This window comes from Patella vulgata, chromosome 7 (genome assembly GCF_932274485.2).
Source record: "Patella vulgata chromosome 7, xgPatVulg1.2, whole genome shotgun sequence".
Lineage (NCBI taxonomy): Eukaryota > Metazoa > Mollusca > Gastropoda > Patellidae > Patella > Patella vulgata.
Window position 1 is genome coordinate 45,428,746 of NC_065885.2, and position 23,350 is coordinate 45,452,095.

The window sequence follows — 23,350 nt, forward strand, 5'->3', positions numbered from 1 at the left end:
TACACTATTTGCGTAAGAGGATCAGCCATTTAGTCTGGTAGTTTTGGTTATCCGACATTAGTGGAAGGTCGTGTCAGGGGTCATAGAAGCGGCTTTTGACCCTATCACGTCAGACATTGATTAATCAATCAGTGTTGACGTTTCTAGTGGTTTACCCACAGTTGTGGGCAGCACACGCCAAGAACTCGCCATAACATACCGTTTCATTGGCTAATTCCTCACATCAAATAGAACGCCTGTTATATAACAACTGTTCCAGATCCTAGTGCTGTGAAGACAAGTAAAACGAAATTTGAACTATAAAAATCGAAACGAAATAACTTACCTGTTCTTCAGCTCCCTTGGCAACAATCAAAAGAACTACATTACAGTCGTTTATAGCATAAGAAGCAAAATGTATCTTTATATAGGAATCTTGTGATTTGGCTCTAAAGCGCAGTGTACATTGTAAAACACTGGATGTTGGACTGGTAGATCTACCATTTATATATATATCTTGACCATCTGGAATCTCTAGATATCCAGCAAGAGAACAGTCTTCAGATTTATCCATTTCATCTGGAAATATACAATCAATTCAAAAGGTTTTCCAAAATGGGAGAGGCAACGTCATTACGAAAGTGTCAAAGGAAGTAAGTTTTTACACTTTCTAAACACTAAGGTACAATACCTTTGGCTGCCAGGCAGGATACGCCCACATTTTGCAAGAGCTGGATAGAGAACAAGCTAAAAACAAAAACGATTTTTTGAACAGAAAGTTATGGTCTGAAATGCGCAAATATCAAAAGGGAATGATATTTTTGGGGGTCATAACTCCGAAACCGGAAGTGGTAGACTAACGCCACCTGGCCTATGTTACTCCCGGTTCCGAACTACCCCTATACCCCAAATTTCAGACTCAGGGCAGACCTAGTGTAGCCGCCAACCCCGAACAGACCGGCTTCGCTCGGGGGTCATAACTCCGAAAGCGGAAGTGGTAGACTAACGCCACCTGGCCTGTGTTACTCCCCGGTCCGAGCTACCCCTATACCCCAAATTTCAGACTCGGGGCAGACCTAGTGTAGCCGCCAACCCTGGACAGACAGACAGACAGACAGACAAACAGACAGACAAATGACAGTCACAAATATTAGTATAGATGTTTTAAGTTATATCAAAATCTGACAAAAATTTGTGACCTCTAGGGCATGGGTTCCATGTCGGCCGTATATGCTGGTCGGGACCAAGAGCCCTGGAAAATGACCGAACCTGGATCAGACTCGTAGGTCATTTTGCACGCCGGAAAACAGCATATTTTGTGCTAAATCATAAAATCCTGGGATATGAAGAAACTCTGTGTGTGTCGTGATGTAAACTGTCAGGTATAATAAAATTATCAGCGTTCAGTAGTGTATTAATATTGTATTAATTAATATCTCTGGCAAGTTAGTAGATTCACATAATGTACTTAAATCAAGTTAGCGAATGAGTGACAGATGGTTACATAAAAAAGAGTTAAAATGTGGTAAATATTCAATTCTAGGTTGATAACAGATATCTAGACCGGGAGCCCAGGGGGTCAAATTAGCTGAAAAGTGTACCAATTTTCTCCTATATGTGATTGGAGTATTTTCGAGTGAATATAAAATGCTTTATCATGCCGTAGACCAATTTAAGCGTCCTTTGTTTAAAAAGGTCACGTGACAGATGAAGACGACCCAAGCAATTAGCCCATTTACCGGTAATTTGGATAATATTTGATTTCCCAAACTATCTCTATATAAGCACAGAAATACAAATAGTACCAGTAATTTGTCGTTATATTCATTATTGGCTATATATAATTATAATAACCATTTCTATACACAAACAATTTATATCATAACTCCATTTGAAATTCACGGCGAATATTTAATTGTTCAATCACTACGCATAACAATAGATCGCCCTCATTTCTCAGCCAATCAACGCTGGGAATCTTATTACCGTCTACGGTGCAATGCATACTACGGCCGTAGTAACTGAGGTTAAATTTTGGAGCGACAATTGCATGGGATTCATGGACATGAATATCAAATACACGTGATCATCGTGACTGAAGTTCCGGATGCCGTTTGGTGAGCTATTAAAGTGTGAATGTAATTGTTAAATACTTTTTTTTATAAAGAAGTTGAACGATGTTAGACAATAACCTAATTTTATCACAAACGTTTATCTATCGAATAATTTATATTCAGATTTCGTATCAAGTCCATTAAATATTGTCTAAAGAAGTTGAACGATGTTAGACAATAACCTAATTTTATCACAAACGTTTATCTATCGAATAATTTATATTCAGATTTCGTATCAAGTCCAACAAATAATACGAGGCTACTTTATTACAAAAACATCGGTGAACAAATCTAATTGATTATTGGGTAAAATATAATTATAAACAACTGATGAGTAATGTATGATTCAACGATTAGTTGTGGTGTGGAGAAATGTTTGCAGCAAAGTTCCCCCGTAACTTGTGTCGTTCGTTCGTGGAGTTTTAACACGTTCTACCTAGAGTGATGTCTTTGATCAACATTCTTAATCCAACATCTTACTTGTAAATTAATTTATAACCCCATGTGTGTGCAACGCTAATCATTATCTACATCGATATGTAAACTAATTTATGGCCCCATGTCTGCAACTTTAGTCGGGTTGATTAATGATAGATATTAACGACAGTACACTTTATCAATACACAAAGATAGTTAGATGACCGTTCTCAATCTCTTAATTCTAACGTATAATATTGAGATATTTGTTCGTATTTCATTTTTACCGTCGATTTCAGAGTAATGAAGTCAAATCCACATGCAGAAAGAAAGAAGCCGTACGATGACTACAGGAAATCGAGCTACGGATCGTCATTAAAAAATCACATTTCAGTCATGTTTGACTTTAAGATTCATTTTGCATGACCACATCTTTTACTTCTGTCCTCTTTTACTCCAGGAAATTTTCCTTCAATCAAGGGCCATAATTCAGGAAATTATAATTCGATATGCGCAAATATCGACAGGAACCAAGATCTTTGTGTTATAAACTTACATTTCAAGTTTCAACAAAATCGGATAAAAATTGTGACCTCCATAGGATCCACAACCTTTATATACCATATTTGTACGCCATTTGAGAACGAACGACGGCCATTTTGTCTGTCAATTTTGGGCCGATTTTCACGAAATTCGAACTCAGCCGTCCTTAGGGTTTAACGGTGATATAATAATACGTTTTTTTAAATCGGATAAAAATTATGACCTCTATAGGGTCCACAAGCTAAAAACGCAATTTTTCGTACAATCAGGGGCCATAATTCAGGAAGTTACGTACGATATGCGCGAATATCGAAAGGAACCAAGATCTTTGGGTTATAAACTTATATTTCAAGTTTCAACAAAATTCGAAAAAAATTGTGACCTCTTTAGTGTCCACAACCTTGATATATACTATTCAAAAAAAGTAGGGGATATTTGATTTTTAAGTGTTATTAAAGTCACCTAATGAAACTGACGAAGAAACAAATGACAAAATGAAATGAAGTTCACATTCATCGATTTATTCCAAATGATCGTTACACTAAGTAAGGCACAGACTGACCATTATAAGGGTAAAATGATACCCGGGGTCAAACAGCAAAGTTACCACAGCATCACAACCAAGTCAGTAACGGGTAAATCCTCCTCTGTTTGCCAAACAAGCATTGATCCGACGTGGCATACTCCTAATGAGACGTCTAAGGTCATTTTGGTCCAGATTGTCCCATTCCTGTTGCAACGCAGCAGCAAGTTCTTGGACATTGGCAGGACGTTGTTGACGTTGACGTAACCTCTGTCCAAGCATGTCCCAGACATGCTCGATGGGGGAGAGGTCGGGACTCAGTGCTGGCCAAGGTAATGTGGTGATGTTCTGTTGTTGGAGGTAACCTGTAACGATCCTGGCCCTGTGACATCTTGCGTTGTCATCCTGGAAGATAAAACGGCGGCCATGACATCGTGCGAACGGCACAACATGGACTGCCAAGATGTTGTCCCGGTAGTACTGGCCTGTAACACGCCCTGCAACAACATGTAAAGCCGTTCTTCCAGCAACAGTGATGCCTCCCCACACCATAACAGAACCACCCCCAAATCGATCATGTCTGATGACGTTAACGTCTTGGAAGCGCTCGTTTCGACAACGCCACACCCTCCTACGTCTGTCCAAAAAATCAACAGTGAACCTTGACTCATCTGAAAACATCACATTGCTCCAGCGTCGATTATCCCAGTGTTGACGATCCCTACACCAACGACGTCTTGCCTGAATGTGATGATCTCTCAAACAAGGGATCACGCGAGGACGTCGGGCGCGAAGGTGACCCCTATGCAGTCGATTCCGAATCGTCTGGCCACTCACTCTCACACCAGTGTCTGTTTGAAGACGAGCGCTGATCTGATTTGCTGTGATGACACGATTTCTCAAGGCCAAGGTACGGATAAATCGATCCTGGGCTTGAGTTGTCGCCCTTGGTCGACCTGAGCGTGGTCTGTCCTGTACAGATTGTGTATCACGGTATCTGGACCATAGCCTGCTTATGACAGACTGAGAAACATTCATCGTCCGCGCCACAACCGCCTGTGTTGTGCCGATCTGTAGCATGCCAAGGGCACGTAACCTTTCATTTTAGGTAAGCCGACGCATATCAAAATTTGTTTTCTGGTCACTAAAACAATTAAACTGATGTTTCCACCCTGGAATTCAATGCCACAATGACTGTAACATTCAAAGTCAGAGTCGTGCAAATCTTGGGTTGGACCCCCATGATGATCCCAAGCATCACCTGCATTCCATGCGGTAGCTATTGGTGCGTTTGGGCGTCACATGTAACTGGAAATGTTTCTTCTGTTAGGTTCTATAGTGACTTTTTTCGTAGTCATTTGCATATTTTAGTATTATGCCCCCAAAATCAAATATCCCCTACTTTTTTTGCATATTATACCATACTTTTACGCTATTTGAGAACAAACGGCGGCCATTTTGTCTGTCAATTTTGGGACGATTTTCATGAAATTCGAACTCAGCCACCCTTAGGGTGTAACGGTGATATAATAATACGTTTTTTTAAATCGGATAAAAATTATGACCTCTATAGGGTCAACAAGCTAAAAACGCGATTTTTGGTACAATCAGGGACCATAATTCGAGAAGTTACGGTCCGATATGCGCGAATATCGAAAGGAACCGAGATCTTTGGATTATCAACTTAGATTTCAAGTTTCAACAAAATCGGATAACAATTGTGGCCTCTATAGTGTCCACAACATTGATATACCATATTTTTAGGCTATTTGAGAACGAACGGCGGCCATTTTGTCTGTCAATTTCGGGCCGATTTTCACGAAATTCGAACTCAGCCATCCTTAGGGTGTAACGGTGATATATTTGAACGTTTTTTTAAATCGGATAAAAATTATGACCTCTATAGGGTCCACAAGCTAAAAACACGATTTTTGGTACAATCAGGGGCCATAATTCAGGAAGTTACGGTCCGATATGCGCGAATATCGAAAGGAACCGAGATCTTTGGATTATCAACTTAGATTTCAAGTTTCAACAAAATCGGATAAAAATTGTGACATCTATAGTGTCCACAAGCTAAAAACGTGATTTTTCGTACAAACAGGGCCCATAATCCATGAAGTTTCAATCCGATACATGCCAATATCGAAAGGAACCGAGATCTTTTGGAGATAAACCTATATTTCAAGTTTCGTCAAAATCGGATCAGAATTGTGACCTGTAGAGTGTCCACAAACAAATTGTGGACGGACAGACAGGGGCGTATAAAAACTGTGACCTCAATAGGGTCCACAACCTTGATATACCATATTTTTACCCTATTTGAGAATGAACGGCAGCCATTTTGTCTGTCAATTTTGGGATGATTTTCACAAAATTCGAACTCAGCCGTCCTTAGGATGTAACGGTGATATAATAATACGTTTTTTTAATCAGATAAAAATTATGACCTCTATAGGGTCCACAAGCTAAAAACTCGATTTTTCGTACAATCAAGGGCCATAATTCAGGAAGTTACGGTCTGATATGCGCGAATATTGACAGGAACCGAGATCTTTGGGTTATAAACTTCAGGAAGTTACGTACCGATATGTGCGAATATCGAAAGGAACCGAGATCTTTGGGTTATAAACTTACATTTTAAGTTTCAAAAAAATCGTATAAAAATTAGGACCTCTATAGGATCCACAACCTTGATATACCATATTTTTACACTATTTGAGAACGAACGGCGGCCATTTTGTTTGTCAGTTATGGGTCGATTTTCACTAAATTCGAACTCAGCCGTCCTTAGGGTGTATCGGTGATATAATAATATGTTTTTTTTAAATCGGAATAAAATTATGACCTCTATAGGGTCCACAAGCTAAAAACGCAATTTTTCGTACAATCAGGGGCCATAATTCAGGGAGTTACAGTCGAAAGGAACCGAGATCTTTGGGTTATAAACTTACATTTCAAGTTTAAACAAAATCGGATAAAAATTGAGAACTCTATAGGGTCCACAACCTTGATATACCATATTTTTACGCTATTTGAGAAGGAACGGCGGCCATTTTGTCTGTCAATTTTGGGCCAATTTTCACGAAATTTGAACTCAGTCATCCTTAGGGTGTAACGATGATATAATAATACGTTTTTTTAAATCGGATAAAAATTCTGACCTCTATAGGGTCCACAAGCTAAAAACGCGATTTTTCGTACAATCAGGGGCCATAATTCAGGAAGTTACGGTCCTATATGCGCGAATATCGAAAGGAACCAAGATTTTGGGGTTATAAACTTACATTTCAAGTTTCAACAAAATCAGATAAAAATTGTGACCTCTATAGTGTCCACAAGCTTGATATACCATATTTTTACGCTATTTGAGAACGAATAGCGGCCATTTTGTCATTCAATTTTGGGCCGATTATCACGAAATTCAAACACAGCTGTCCTCAGGGTGTAACGGTGATATAATAATACGTTTTTTTAAATCGGATAAAAATTATGACCTCTATAGGGGCCACAAGCTAAAAACGCGATTTTTCGTACAATCAGGGGCCATAATTCACGAGGAAGTTACGGTCCGATATGCGCGAATATTGAAAGGGTTCGAGATCTTTGGGTTATAAACTTACATTTTAAGTTTCAACAAAATCGAATAACCAGCGGCTACCAGGCAGGATACTCCCACATTTTCGAGATATGGATAGAGAACAAGCTAAAAAGAAAGTGATTTTTCCAACAATCAAGGGCCATAATTCATGAAGTTACAATTCGATATGCGCAAATATCGAAAGGAACCGAGATCTTTGGGTTATAAACATGCATTTCAAGTTTCATCAAAATCGGATTAAAATTGTGACCTCTACAGGGTCCACAACCTTGATATACCATATTTTTACACCTTTCGCGTACAAGTGGCGGCCATTTTGTCCGTCAGTTTTAATTTGATTTTCAGGAAATTTGATCTCAACCTTTATTATGGTGATACGGTGATATAACTGTGCCCTTCAGAGGGACCACCAGCTAAAAAAGGCGATTTTTCGAATAATCAGGGGCCATAATTCAGGAAGTTACGATCAGATATGCTATTTGAGAAGGAACGGCGGCCATTTTATCTGTCAATTTTGGGCCAATTTTCACGAAATTTGAACTCAGTCATCCTTAGGGTGTAACGATGATATAATAATACGTTTTTTTAAATCGGATAAAAATTATGACCTCTATAGGGTCCACAAGCTAAAAACGCGATTTTTCGTACAATCAGGGGCCATAATTCATGAAGTTACGGTCCTATATGCGCGAATATCGAAAGGAACCAAGATTTTGGGGTTATAAACTTACATTTCAAGTTTCAACAAAATCAGATAAAAATTGTGACCTCTATAGTGTCCACAACCTTGATATACCATATTTTTACACTATTTGAGAACAAACGGCGGCCATTTTGTCTGTCAATTTTGGGCCGATTTTCACGAAATTCGAACTTAGCCATCCTTAGGGTGTAACGGTGATATAATAATAAGGTTTTTTAAATCGGATAAAAATTATGACCTCTATAGGGTCCACAAGCTAAAAACGTGATTTTTGGTACAATAAGGGGTCATAATTCAGGAAGTTACGGTCCGATATGCTCAAATAGCGGAAGGAACCAAGATCTTTGGATTATCAACTTAGATTTCAAGTTTCAACAAAATCAGATAAAAATTGTGACCTCTATAGTGTCCACAAGCTAAAAACGTGATTTTTCGTACAAACAGGGGCCATAATCCATGAAATTTCGATCCAATACATGGCAATATTGAAAGGAACCGAGATCTTTTGGATAAGAAATGTGACCTGTAGAGTGTCCACAAACAAATTGTGGACAGGGGCGACGACAATATACGTCCACATGAAAATGTGGGCGTATAAAAATTGTGACCTCTATAGGGTCCACAACCTTGATATACCATATTTTTACGCTATTTGAGAACGAATAGCGGCCATTTTGTCATTCAATTTTGGGCCGATTATCACAAAATTCGAACACAGCTGTCCTCAGGGTGTAACGGTGATATAATAATACGTTTTTTTAAATCGGATAAAAATTATGACCTCTATAGGGGCCACAAGCTAAAAACGCGATTTTTCGTACAATCAGGGGTCATAATTCACGAGGAAGTTACGGTCCGATATGCGCGAATATTGAAAAGGTTCGAGATCTTTGGGTTATAAACTTACATTTTAAGTTTCAACAAAATCGAATAACCAGCGGCTACCAGGCAGGATACGCCCACATTTTCGAGAGATGGATAGAGAACAAGCTAACAAGAAAATGATTTTTCCTACAATCAAGGGCCATAATTCAGGAAATTACAATTCGATATGCGCGAATATCGAAGGGAACTGAGATCTTTGTGTTATAAACTTACATTTCAAGTTTCAACAAAATCGGATAAAATTTGCGACCTCTGTAGGGTCCACAACCTTGATATACCATATTTTTACGCTATTTGAGAACGAACAGCGGCCATTTTGTCTGTCAATGTTGGGCCGATTTTCACGAAATTCGAACTCAGTTCTTCTTAGGGTGTAACGTTGATATAATACGGTTTTTGAACTCGGATAAAAATTATGACCTCTATAAGGTCCACAAGCTAAAAACGCGATTTTTCGTAGAATCAGGGGCCATGATTCGGGAAGTTACAGTCCAATATGCGCGAATATCAAAAGGAACCAAGGTTTTTGGGTTATAAACTTACGTTTCAAGTTTCAACAAAATCGGATAAAAATTATGACCTCTATAGGGTCCACAAGCTAAAAATGTGATTTTTCGTACAATCAGGGGCCATAATTCAGAAAGTTATGGTCCGATAAGCGCGAATATCGAAAGGAACCGAGATCTTTGGGTTATAAACTTACATTTCAAGTTTCAAAAAAATCGGATAAAAATTGTGACCTCTACAGGGTCCACAACCTTGATATACCATATTTTTACACCTTTCGCGTACAAGCGGCGGCCATTTTGTCCGTCAGTTTTAATTTGATTTTCAGGAAATTTGATCTCAACCTTTATTATGGTGATACGGTGATATAACTGTGCCCTTCAGAGGGACCACCAGCTAAAAAAGGCGATTTTTCGAATAATCAGGGGCCATAATTCAGGAAGTTACGATCAGATATGCGACAATATCGATAGGAACCAAGATCTTTAGGTTATAAACATGCATTTCAAGTTTCATCAAAATCAAATTATGACCTCTATAGGGTCCATAAGCTAAAAACGCGATTTATCATACAATCAGGGGCTATAATTCAGGAAGTTATGGTCCGATATCTGCGAATATCGAGAGGAACTGAGATCTTAGGGTTATAAACTTACATTTCAAGTTTCAACAAAATCGGATAAAAATTGTGACCTCTATAGAGTCTACAAGCTAAAAACTTGATTTTTCGTACAAACAGGGGCCATAATCCATGAAGTTTCGATCCGATACATGCCAATATCGAAAGCAGCCGAGATCTTTTGGTGATAAATCTATATTTCAAGTTTCGTCAATATCGGACAAGAATTGTGACCTGTAGAGAGTCCACAAACAAATTGTGGACGGACGGACGTCCGGACAGACAGGGGCGAGGACAATATACGTTCACATGAAAATGTGGGCGTATAAAAATTGTGACCTATATAGGGTCCACAACCTTGATATACCATATTTTTACGCTATTTGAGAACGAGGGACGGACATTTTGTCTGTCAGTTTTAGGCTGATTTTCACGAAATTCGAACTCAACCATCCTTAGGGTGTAACGGATGGACCTGTAGAGTGTCCACAAACAAATTGTGGATGGACGGATGGACGAACAGGGGCGACGACAATATACGTCCATATGAAAGTGTGGGCGTATTTAAATATGAATTTGTGATACCCTTGACTTATAATTTGATAGATTCCCAAATAAAGTTTCGCTAATAAATTTTTTCATTAACTCACAGTAGCGTCTGAAATGGATCACATACTCTGATGCGAACCCTGTTATTTTATAAACTGCCACTTAATTTTTATTGACTTTTGGTTTCCTATATCAATTAACTTACAACGTCCCTTGACCATTGCAGCCTCCACTCCATAATTAAAACTCAAAATCAATATTAATACAGGTCCCAACATCTTTCATATATATATATATCAAATATATATGTTCACTAATTCTTCTAAAATATTATAACTGGTACATCTCTAGAAAATAAGAATAATGTAACATTATATACATGTACAAACACATCTAAACTAGCAGTGAAAGTATAAATTTATTATTTGCTAACACATACATTAATTCTTTCGAAATACCATAAAATTGGGAAACTTTTTTTCTTTCAACCCTGATAAATACAAAACTTGATCGCACAAACATTTTCATCCGTGTAAAATAATCAGACCTACATGTACGGAACTTCAGATGAAAACTATGGCTCATCTCTGTGTGAACTTTTGTTTTTTTTTGATAAATGAGCTTCAGGCCCCAATTTGCCAACGACCAACGTGCCCATATCAGTATGGGCACCACATAAAGCAAAGTGTTATTGGTTGGGCGCCCACGACGAGATTGGCGGGGCGTCCAACCAATATCACTTGGTTTTATGGGCGCCTCGCCAATCATGTCGTTATATGAGGCACCCCCAAATGGTGAGGCGCCTCATAATGACTCACACGATTAACACCACAACTTGATTGATGGGGCGCCCAAAACGGCATGATTGATGGAGTGCCTCATACCGGGGGGCGCACCGATAATGCCGATATTAGCGGGTCGCCCCGGCCGAGATCATCGGCGCCCATGATATAATTGGCGGGACACCTACAATGCCAAGTGAGATTGGTTAGGTGCCCAATTTGAACTCAACCAACATTATGGTGTAACAGTGATATATTGAAACGTGTTTTTAAATCGGATAATTATTGTGACCTCCCGAGGGACCACAAGCTAAAAGCATGATTTTTCGAACAATCAGGAGCCATAATTCAGGAAGTTACGATCCGATATGCCTGAATATCGAAAGGAACCAAGATCTTTGGGTTATAAACATGCATGTCACGATTCATCAAAATCGGGTGAAAATTGTGACCTCTAGCATGTCCACAAGCTAAAAATGTGATTCTTCGTACAATCAGGTGCCATAATCCATGAAGTTATGGTCCGATATATGCCAATATCAACAGGAATCAAGATCTTTTGGAGATAGACCGATATTTTAAGTTTCATCAAAATCGGATAAAAATTGTGACCTGTAGAGTGTCCACAAACAAATTGTGGACGGACGGACGGACAGGGGCATAATACATGTACGTCCACATGAAAATGTGGGCATATAAAAACACTAGTTAATGCTTTGGTCACTTCTAGATTGGACAATTTTAATCTGTTATTAGCTGGTCTTCCTGCCAAACTTTTAGGTAAACTTCAACAAGTCCAAAATACAGCTGCATGTCTTATTACACGCATTAAAAAATATGACCATATTATCCCAATTTTAAAAAATATACGTCCACATGAAAATGTGGGAGTATAAAAAGATGATTTATCATATACAACCAGGGGCCATAATCAATGAAGTTACTGTCCGATACATGCCAATATCGAAAGGAACCGCAATCTTTGGGATATAAACCTAAATTTCAAGTTTCGTCAAACCCGAATACACATTGAGACCTGTAGAGCAGGGTTCTTAAACCATATTGAAAGAAGTGGCCAGAATTGGGTCAAATGAGGTCCCGGTATGAAATATAAGCTTCCATTCCCTTAAATATAACCAGACTTCAACAAAGAAAATTATTTGTAATTTGTTACAAGAATGTCATATTCTAAAATATGTGACTACCACAAATATAACAAGCCAACAGTGAGGCTGATGATCCCCCGCTGAAATCCCAAAATAAATAGATGACACATATTAATTAATCGCACATTTATTTTTTTCAAAAGTATCGAGCAATCAAACTATACACTAAGTTTCATCACTCTCTATCAGATAGAATCAAGATTATCTGGCTCCAAAGCATCGACCCATGAAATTGATGAGCTCTGCTTAGCTTCAGCTCCAAATGTTAATCATTGAACTCAGTCAAGACATTCACCTAATGAACATCTATATCAAGTTTAAACATTCTACCTCAATTAAAAGCAGAGTTGTTATGTTCCAAAGTCTTGACCAATCAAATTGCTTATCGCTCCTTAGCCTAAGCAGAAAATTCTCACCATCGAACTTAGTCAAGGTAATGATATAATGAATCTATATTCGGAGTTTCATCGCTCTCACTTCATTATAACCAAAGTTATCGTGCCCCAAGGGGCCCAAAGCATCAACCAATCAGATTGGTTATCTCTGTTTACCATAAGCAGACAATGTTCATCATCGAACTCCATCACAAAGTTTGAACATTCTACCTCAATTAGAAGGAGAGTTATTGTGTTCCAAAATCTCAACCAATCAAATTGCTTATTGCTCTGCTTACCCTCACACGATTAACACCACAACTTGAATGATGGGGCGTCCAAAACGGCATGACTGATGGTGTGCCTCATACCGGAGGGGGGGCACCCATAATGCCGAGATTACGGGCCCCCATGATATAATTGGCGGGACGCCCAAAATGCCGAGTGAAATTGGTCAGACGCCCACATATGAATTGGGTGCCCATAGCGGCGTGATAATCTTCAAAATTCAAACAAGTCTCACTCTGACCAGATTCCGAACTTTTTGTTTTTCTCATAAATTATTATAGGTACAAGTCGTATTCCTGCCTTCAAATTTTTATAATGTTCATATCAAAATATCATAATACTCCAATATTTCAAATTCAGCCTCTAAATTGAAATTTTCCGTCATTTTCAGGAGCAAACCCTATTTTCCAAACTTTTCTGGGGGATCATGTGTAGGTACATCGGCGCCCCCAGAAGCCTTTGCCCCACCCCCACCAACAATTGTGGGCTAGCTACAATAAAGATTTTGCATGGATTTCTCGCGGAGACGTTCTAATTATCAAAAGGAAAAGACCTTTGGAATATAAACACAAATTTAAGTTTCATCAAAATCGGATAAAAATTGTGACCTCAAAGGGGGCCCACAGCCTTGGCATTACATACTTTTACACCATTTGCATACAGGTAGCGGCCATTTGGTCAGGCAGTTTTGGTCAGTTTTTCACGATATTCGAACTTACCTCTTGTTATGGTGTAACGGTGATACATTTAAATGCTTTTTAAAATTGGATAACAATTTTGACCTCTAGAGGGTCCACATGCTAAAAATGCGATTTTTCGGGAATATCGAAAGGAATTGTGATCATTGGGATATAAACATCAAGTTTCATCCTTGGTTTTACAGGCTTTTATACAATTTGCGTAGTTACATGTCATTGTTGGTCGGGAAATGCCTGGTACTCTTTTACCTCGGGAATCAAACAGGAATGTGATGTTTTTTTAAGGAAAAAAAATCGTTCACACCTCCTCTGCAGTCAAAAATACACAATATCTATTGTGAACTAAAATTATTTGCCGTATGATCATCAGTTATTAAATGTTGACTGCGATATAATTGCCAAACTGGGTCGGCACCTGTATTATATCTATGTCAGAATGGTTCATGCATTAATGATACGACATCAAAGCGATGGCTTCCCACCTACAACAGTGGCAATCACTTGGTATTCTCCCCCCATTCCTCGCCCCCCTCCCCTTCAATCTCAATCACGCATATCCCAAAAATGCCGCAAAGTAATAAGATTTGGAACTATTTCACATCAGCGACAGTGATCAAAAGAGGACAATTGTTTATTTCATAGTTTATAAATTTTAAATAAAAATTCAAAAGCCTAAATGGGTACTACTGTTCGAGTTTGTGATCTCTTATTTCTGGTATAAGTCCACTGCATAATTTGTTATGGAGATCGAATTTCATATTCTAATATATGTGATTACCACAAAAATAACGACAAATAGGTACACCATTTGAAAATTTTCCATATTTAATTCACGTACCGGCTTGAAGTCCATTAGTGTATTTATTTAATAATTCAATGAAACGTTCATGTTTCATCAGTCGATCTAAAATATTAGCATTTTTCTTACTATTGCCGGTATCAGAAAGTGCCATAGCCAAAATAAGCTGATACGGCACCATGGCATTTCATCACAACAAAATTTGTAGTTTTTGTCTATCACGTAACTTGGAACAGTTTTTATTCATTCGTCAATTATAGGCCGTGGTGTGAAATTTCTAGCTAGCTTGCTTCTGTTTCTCCGTCCCGACCATTTTCGGGTGAAAAAAAAACTACATCATCTAATTCTTCTAGTATTACTTTTATCAATTCTTTGACGTTTGATAGAAAACGTAAATTAAATATGGGCTTACTTGTCAATGTGCAATGGTATTTGAATTTCGCGGTGACTCGCTTTAAACAGATCTTGTGACATAATTGGCCAATCAAACATACACGACGAAAAGTTCAACAGGTCATGTGGTGAAAGGTCACCTGCTCTTTGTTTACGTTTTGATATTAACGGTACATGGCGGAAGGATAGCTAAAGTAAAACTGCATAGCTCAAGTACATTTTGTTAAAACACTGAGCTAAAACCGTTCACTGTGACAAGCTGGGAAAAATTTAAGGTATGTGCTAACCAGTGGATCAAATTAGATGGAAATGTGCCGGAGACAAATGCCGATTTGCTGGACAAAGCTGAATCAGAACTCCAGTCAGGAATGTGCAGACAAAACTCTCACTGGACTGGGGTATGGAAGAGGCTACTAGGCCTACTTATCACATTCCACGTTACCAAACTGTGTATGAAACATTATCACGATTCCTAAATTGTTGAGAAAGTGATGTTTAGAGAAAAAAAAAAAAAAAAAAAAAACCTGTTGAACTTTTCGTCTGGTTAATTTGTTTAAGGGGATCAGATCATATCTTAACATTTTCCCCATTTTCTTGCAAATGCAAGCTGATGAAGATATTCTCCCAAATGCATGACAACCCAGACCAAGGACTACTCCGCCCAAGACCACTCAGACCAATAGAGAAGTCCACTCAGTCAAAGACAGAAGACCACTATGGTTAAGACTGTATCATCATTATTGAGGTGAAATACAATGTGCAGTACTCATACCCAACTAGTTGTTATGACACAAACTAGGTCATTTTGGGACTAACATATGGTTTAATTTTTTTATTTCAATAATTTGCTTGCGCGTAGGGGTCTTTAACAGTGGGAGGAAAGGGGAGGACCCAGAGAAAACCCATGAGGTTGGACAGGCGACCCTACTCCTTGTCACGTACAACCGGGGATTCGAAACCACGCCTGTTGACTCAATGACAGGCTTTATGATACAGTGCGCAAGTGCTAACAATTCGGACATCCAACCCCAATGTTATGGAGAAAATTAGAACCGAAATAGATGAGTTGGTACAAGTGCACTTACTTTTTTTGAAAAAAGTATGTATGAAGAATTATTTCTGCCAGTCAAAAAGGGGGCATATTCTGGCGCATTCCTCCCAGGTTGCCTGACTGTAGCTGTGGAAATTTAAACCCCTTTTGTTAAACTCTATTGAACAAATAACAGGGTTAGGGTGACTAGAGATCAAGCACCAAACAAAATTTTCAATGTGAATGTAATAAATGTGACAGACAAAATGGCCGCCCTTCGTTCTCAAATAGCGTAAAAATATGGTATATCAAGGTTGTGGATCCTATGGAGGTCACAATTTTTATCCGATTTTGTTGAAACTTGAAATGTAAGTTTATAACACAAAGATCTCGGTTCCTTTCGATATTTGCGCATATCGAATTGTAATTTCCTGAATTATGGCCCTTGATTGTAGGAAAAGTCACTTTCTTTTTAGCTTGTTCTCTATCCATCTCTCGAAAATGTGGGCGTATCCTCTCTGAGAGCCGCTGGTAATTAATATAGAGTGAAGCGTAACTAAAACTGTAACCACAGAGTGTTGATTAAAAAAAAAAATCAGACCGGAACCGGATACACTGGGGAATAATGGCAATGCGCATGCCAACTTGCGAGATTACGCGACTCATAGAAATATTTTTATGATGCGTTTAATCAATGACGTCACACTTTTTTGTTCTTTTTTTTTTCTTTAACAAAATTAATCATATAATTTAGATCTAAATTAAATTCAATTCGGAAAAACAAGATTATTTAACATTAGGCCTACTTGTATCACTTGAGAAACTTTTATCAGCTTCGCTCTACTCCGGCAATGCCTGTTACATATTACAGGTAGTACTAGATGTAGTAGGCTATATTTGCCGGCAATTTGGCAAATATGTTTTACTTTTACCATGGAGCGCCCTATCTGAATCTGTACGTCACAGTGGCCTGTTACAGCATATCCTACCTGTAGTTACCGGTAGCCTACTTTATCAGGCCCGACCGGTATAGCTACCGATAATTCAATGCCATAATTAAGACACTATTAAACTTCGTCTAAAACTTACTTAATTGGTAATAGTAATAGGTGTCCTTCCAAAGCTGACGCCATCTTGAATTTCTGACAGGGACTTCTTACCTGTACAGTCTAAACCACGCGATAAATGTAAATAATATTTACCCATAATAATCATAATAAATGTTTATAAGCTCACTTAATTCTGCTCTCTTTATTTTCAAAAACTTTATAAATAGAAACTACATATTGATCACGATTACTCATCGTGAATTCAATAATGAAACAAACATTTATCGGCTGGTCCCTATTTAATCAATGATGCGTAATTTGACTCGCGTGGGGAAAAAGGTTAGAGGGACCAGATTACAGAGGGTGCGTATCAGTTCATCCCACGACCGGCCCTTATGAAAAAGTCCTATAGAAAAAGTACAGGTTTCTATAGAATTTTGTGGGATTCTATAGAATATTATAGAATGCTGCAGGACAACGAATTCATACTGTAGTTTTTTTCACATGACTATACATTAAAAAACATGTACTATAGTTTTGTGTAGGATTGATAGATGAATATTTTCCAAGTGCAATTTCCTATAGAATTCTGTAAGAAACTATTGGAAAAAAATAAACCTACAGATTTGGTAAAATCTAAAGTTTGCTATAGAACTAACTTGTATTCTCATGTCAGCTGTGGTTCCTATAGATTTGGTGGTAAAAACTATAGTTTTCTATAGAACTAACTTATTGTCTCAAGTCAGTTGTGTAGTCCTATAGTTTTGTATGACACTCTGTAGAAAACTATGGAAAATTTTTTTTTTTTTTATAGATTTTGTGGAGAAAAATATAATGCATGAGCCTTCTATAGTTTTCTGTAGAATTTATATGTATACTGTACTTAAACCATTTTAACAAATAGCCTACTATAGTTTCCTACATAATGATGTAGAAACAATGTTCTATACTAAAGATTTCACAAATTGGCGATGTCTTTTATTCGTACTATATAGTTTACAATAGAATTTAGTGATGCACTTGTGTGAATCGTGTAAATGTTTCCAACATAATTTTCCTGAATGCAGTTTTCCTTAATTTATTGTGATACCAAATGAAAAACTAAAATAAGCTTAAACCCCGAAAAATAAAATATAAAGTATAAAACAGTGTATATAATATGAATCAAATAGTGATACATGTTGACACTCAAAGGAATTCACCACCCCACCCTCCCAAAAATGCCAGTAAATGTAGATCTATACAAAACAAATATCAGATAATACATTATTCTTCAGATAAGTCAATGAAATAAAGTTTATTTGAACACAGTCTGACTGTTAGGTGATCCTGCTAGTTAGATTTTAATGACTATAGCAGATTCTGTACTCAAATTATATAATTTGTTGAAGCCACCAGGTCAACCGTGCATACCTGTCAATAAACTATAATTAACAGCCAATGTACTCCCTTGAAATCAGTTTGGCTATTGGCTGAATTTTAAATTCAAAAATTCAGTGTATAACAACTTAATATGTTAGTATTAACAAGAAACTAAAGAGAATATCGTGCTGTTTTTTCACAGATTCGATTAAAGATAGAAAGATAAGTATACTTTATTACTTCCTTAACAATAATATTAAATTACATTAATTAGATAAGATTTATGTGATTTAACTTTATTACCTATTCTGTTCCCTATATTTCAGTTATACCAAGAAAAAAAACTTTTCATGCATGGTTCCGGCTGGTGAATCATCAACAGAATTCAGATTTAATCCATGAGAGAAAAAATAAGCTTATCAATTTAGAAGAATCCATGAGAGAAAAATAAGCTTATCAATTTAGATGAAATCATGGGCCAACTATATTTATTCCCAAAATAAGAATTAATAAAAAAAAAGTCTATAGACTTCTATAGTACCCATTCCTACAGAAAACTATAGTGGCCCAATTTCCAAACTACAGTATTCATTCCTATACATAACTGTAGAATTTCCTACAGAAAGTGCAATAAAAAAAACCCTATAGAATACTATAGTATTTTCATAATTAAATATTGCCATAAATCTGTAGGAAAAACTATAGGATGTTCGCTACAGAAACTGTAGAATATTTGGGACCATTATTTCCTACAGGCCCCCCAAATTCTGTAGAATACTATAGAATTTTATCCAATAGAAAATTGGACACGCCTGCACAAAACTCTATAGATTTTCTATAGAATACTACACTGGTATTCTGTAGGACTTTTTTGCTAAAGTGGGGGACAGACGAGCGTATTTTTTCGCCCGATCGCGGCGATTTTTAAAATCGCTCGAAAAATACGCCCGTGTGCCCCTTCAGGGCGACGACGATTCTGCTCGGCGAACCATTCGCCCGATCAATCGCTCGTATCTAGCATGTTAGATATTTTCGGCCGAATATTTTTCGCCGGCAATTAAATTCGCTCGTGTGCCCGTGTCCAGCGCATATATTGTCGGGCGATTCATTTTTATAAGCCAATCATCGAGATCGTTGATATCACATGATCTCAAAATGGCTGCCATTTTGTACAAGTCACGTGATCGAATAGTCATGTGATCGACATAATTACTCACAAAGTGGCGTACGCTCACACACAGAGGTTAATTAGTACTCGTACTGATAACACCTAATGCACCAGAGCTCCAAAGCTATCGACTAAATTTATCTCAGATAAAGTAGCCTAGCTAAGACTCCAAAAAGACTTCTCAAACCCAGAAAGACCACTAGATACTACAAAGATCATCTAGTCCAAAATAGATTTAAGGTTGTCTTTGTTTTTATTTTTATACCTTCACAAGGTATAAGGTTTATTTTCTTTATATTTTATCATTCTTAATTTATCTTATTTAATTTTACTTTATTTTCTTTAATTTACTTTATTTTCTTTTCCTGACCTCCTTCCCCAGTGCTTTATTGTTAGGATATTATTTTTACCTTATTTCTATATATTAGATAAGCTAATTTTCTTAAATTCTCCTTCTATTTCATATTTCTCCACTCCTAATCTAATCTATTTTTTGTTACTTCTTCTTTTTACCCCTTTTTTCAACTCTATATACCACCTTCCTATCTTTATTTATTTATTTATTTCTATTTTTCTCTTTTCTGTATCTATTTAATCATTTCACTTTTCTTTCTATCATCTACTAACAAAGAAGCTCAGTGTACAAGCCAATCAACTGATTGAACTCGTCACAAGCTTCTTAAAACAATAACAAGCTAATTTATTTCTATAGCTAATAAGCCTGATAACTGTTAAGTACGCTCATACAAGCAATAGGAACCCATAGTTAATTAGTATTAATTACACTGATTGACTAGCGCTTCTTTGTGGAAAGGGGTAACAACAGGTATATCAGCTTACGTCATTAATTAATGACAGAATACATCCTTAATCAACACTGTTCAGTCCCTCCTTTTGTTTTCGATTATATCTTTCGGCAGCATAAGAACGATGGCGACAGAGGCTACCGCACCCATGTCCATGGCTGACGCTTTTTACAGCAGCTCTGCACCGAAGTTCTTTCCTGCGGCAAAAAGGAGAGAGGAACAGCCTCACGTCGTACTAGTGAGGCCACTGGAAGGCAAGTCCTTTCAAGGAGCCAAACTTACGGCTGTGGGGAAGGAACTAAAGAGTAAGTGGGGTATTACTAACATACCCGACTTAAAGATCACTGTGTCAGGCCAACTTAGACCTACCTTAAAAAGTAGGTCTGAGATGGATCTGGCGCTGGCTCAGAACGTACCTCTCGGTATGACCGTGACGGTGTCCGAACCGATCACCTTGTCTATTGATAAGGTGGTTGTTCATGGGATACCGGCCGAATATAACGGGGAGGAAATTCTGGAAGATCTTACAGAGAGGGGGTACCATGCTACCGAGGTATATCGGTTTAATGTGGCCCAGGGGAAGGATCAGGGAAGCGTCGCCCTATCCTTCAAGAAAGGTACCGCACCTGAGGCCCTTAAAATCGTGTTCCTCAATCGCCGTACCCACCCCTATGTTCAGCGGGTGAGGCAGTGCGCCAACTGTCAGAAACTAGGACATACGGTAAAGTACTGTAAGGGAAAAGCCGTATGCATCCAATGCGGAGGAGAACACGCGTTGGCTGAGTGTAGGGTGGGTAGCAAAATTAACTGCTCAAACTGCAAGGGCAGCCTCGCAGCCAACTCCCCGCAATGCCCAAGAATACAAGCGACCAAAGCAGTGCTACGTCTGCAAAGCAAAGATAAACTTACCTTTAGGGAGGCAACCCAGCAAGTAAAGAACAAGGAGAGAGAAGCAAAAGTAGTCAGAGAACCGGTGGTGGAACCAAAACAAGCTCCAGCACCGACTCCGATGCAACCCCCACCCCTAAAGGTAAAGACAAGGAGAAGAAAACATTTACCAAACCTGTAGAGGTCAAACAGAAGACAAATCCATCAAAGAAGAAAGAAGAGGAACCGAAAACGAAGATTCATGAAGAACACTTCATTCCTAAATTTAAAACGGAAAGTGGCTTCATGAACTTCATGATCGAGTTCCTCAGGGTGGCCGTATCCAATGAGGACCAAACTACTAAGATGGCAAGCCTACTCGACAAAATAAAGACACACATGGTCAACGCCGATGTCCTGTGTGTCATGATTAATTCAATCAACACGGTAAAAAAAAAGATCAAGAGAAGACGACGGCGAAGAAACCACAAAAGGCGATCAAACGGCAAACCTCGCACTCCGTAGAAGGATATCTCATGTTCGTCACTACAGCACTGACGATATGCCCAGTTGCTTGCCGGTTTTAACACCAAAGACGAACACTAATGAGGTACCTCCTATGGAATGTGAAACGCCAATTGACCAATAAATAGACAAGACAATAAATAGACTAAACGTTAATGGACTGGCTCCCAGATGTGCTGAGCTGAGAAAATACATCACCCGCAACCCGAAAGATGTAATATGCCTCCAAGAAACCAAGCTACTACCAACCAAGAACGACATCTACTTGCCCGGATACACTTGTCAATGAAGGGACAGACCGAGCAGCACGACACGTGGCGGCGGTCTTGCCATCTACGTCAGTGATAACTTAAATTATATTTCTGTTTCGCTTGACGTAGAGGATCCTCTAGAAGCAATGGGCATAGCCATCACATTGAGCAATAATACAAAATTCACACTAGTGAATGTCTATGTACCCCCAGATGTCACGAGAAAACCAGTTGACTTCCAGTCACTTCTCGACCAGCTTCCTCAGGGCGAATTTGTGTTTTGCGGGGATTTCAACGCAAAACACGTCCTGTGGGGGTCACCGAGGAATGACTGTCGGGGGATTAGCCTATGCTAATGAGGAAAATAACGGGCAGCACTTGGGGGGCCAACAGAGTCACACTAATGATGGTGTATCGTGCTCTAATACGATCTGTATTAGACTACGGCTCTCTGGCCTTCATGAACTGCGCGCCATTACTCTTAAGGAAGCTTGACACCATCCAATACAAAGCTCTGTGTATTGTGACTGGCGTAGGGCAAGGGACTGGGAGAGAGGCACTACTGCAAGAAGTCGGGGAGTTGCCCCTATCCCTAAGAAGAAAAGAACTAGCGACAAGGTACTGGGCTAAGATCTCGCAACTGGGCGAAAGATCCCCAACCTTTGTCAGTCTACAAAATACAAGATATGTGAGAGATCCTAGAAAGAAAAGCTTCGGCCAGGGTATCAGGGAAACAATCAAGGAACTGCGACTGGGGGAGCTCGTGATAAATGAACACGACCCCCCAGCGATCGTCCCTTGGACGCTCCCTACACCGCCGGTTAATCTAGATCTACTACAGAAAACCGACAAGAAAAACAACCCCACTGCTGCACGTGCTTTCTCTCTAGAACACCTGGAAGACAACTGGCCGTCTGATGACTGGGACCATGTGTACACGGATGGCTCACGCAATCCTGAAAGGGGCACCAGCTCGTTTGGAATATACCTGCCAAACGGGGAACAGGGAATAAGCAGGAAACTGCCCAATAACTGTTCGGTGTACACTGCAGAGCTTGTGGCCATTCGTGACGCTATATCATGGATTTCCCATCAAAAGACTAGTAAGTTCGTTATTCCAAGCGACTCTCTGAGCAGTCTGATTTCAATCCAAAATGACAACTCGGAAATCAGGCAGCTGTACCAGAGGGTTTTAGAGAAGGGAAGCAAAGTAGAACTCGTGTGGATTCCATCACATTACAACATTAGAGGAAACGAGGAGGCAGATCGACTCGCCAATGAAGGACACAGGACACAGCACCACTCCGCACCATAGACTACAGCACCACGGAAATCTACAGTATGGTCAAAAG

General features: G+C 38.7%; 1 protein-coding gene across 2 annotated transcripts in view; it reads right to left on the bottom strand.

Annotated features, from left to right (window-relative positions):
* The window catches only part of LOC130013510 (uncharacterized), an 85,257-nt gene extending 66,589 nt beyond the window's left edge, over window positions 1-18,668 (bottom strand). Inside the window, exons 1-3 of one of the 2 annotated variants that reach the window (XM_056102102.1) lie at window positions 17,060-18,668; window positions 10,646-10,787; window positions 326-558 (exon numbers count right to left, since the gene is read on the bottom strand). In XM_056102102.1, the coding sequence (XP_055958077.1) occupies window positions 326-558; window positions 10,646-10,718 (306 nt within the window). In that variant the 5' untranslated portion in view covers window positions 10,719-10,787; window positions 17,060-18,668. The remainder of the gene's footprint in view (window positions 1-325; window positions 559-10,645; window positions 10,788-17,059) is intronic. The other variant, XM_056102101.1, reaches the window with a different exon arrangement.
* Between the last annotated feature and the right edge of the window lie 4,682 nt (window positions 18,669-23,350).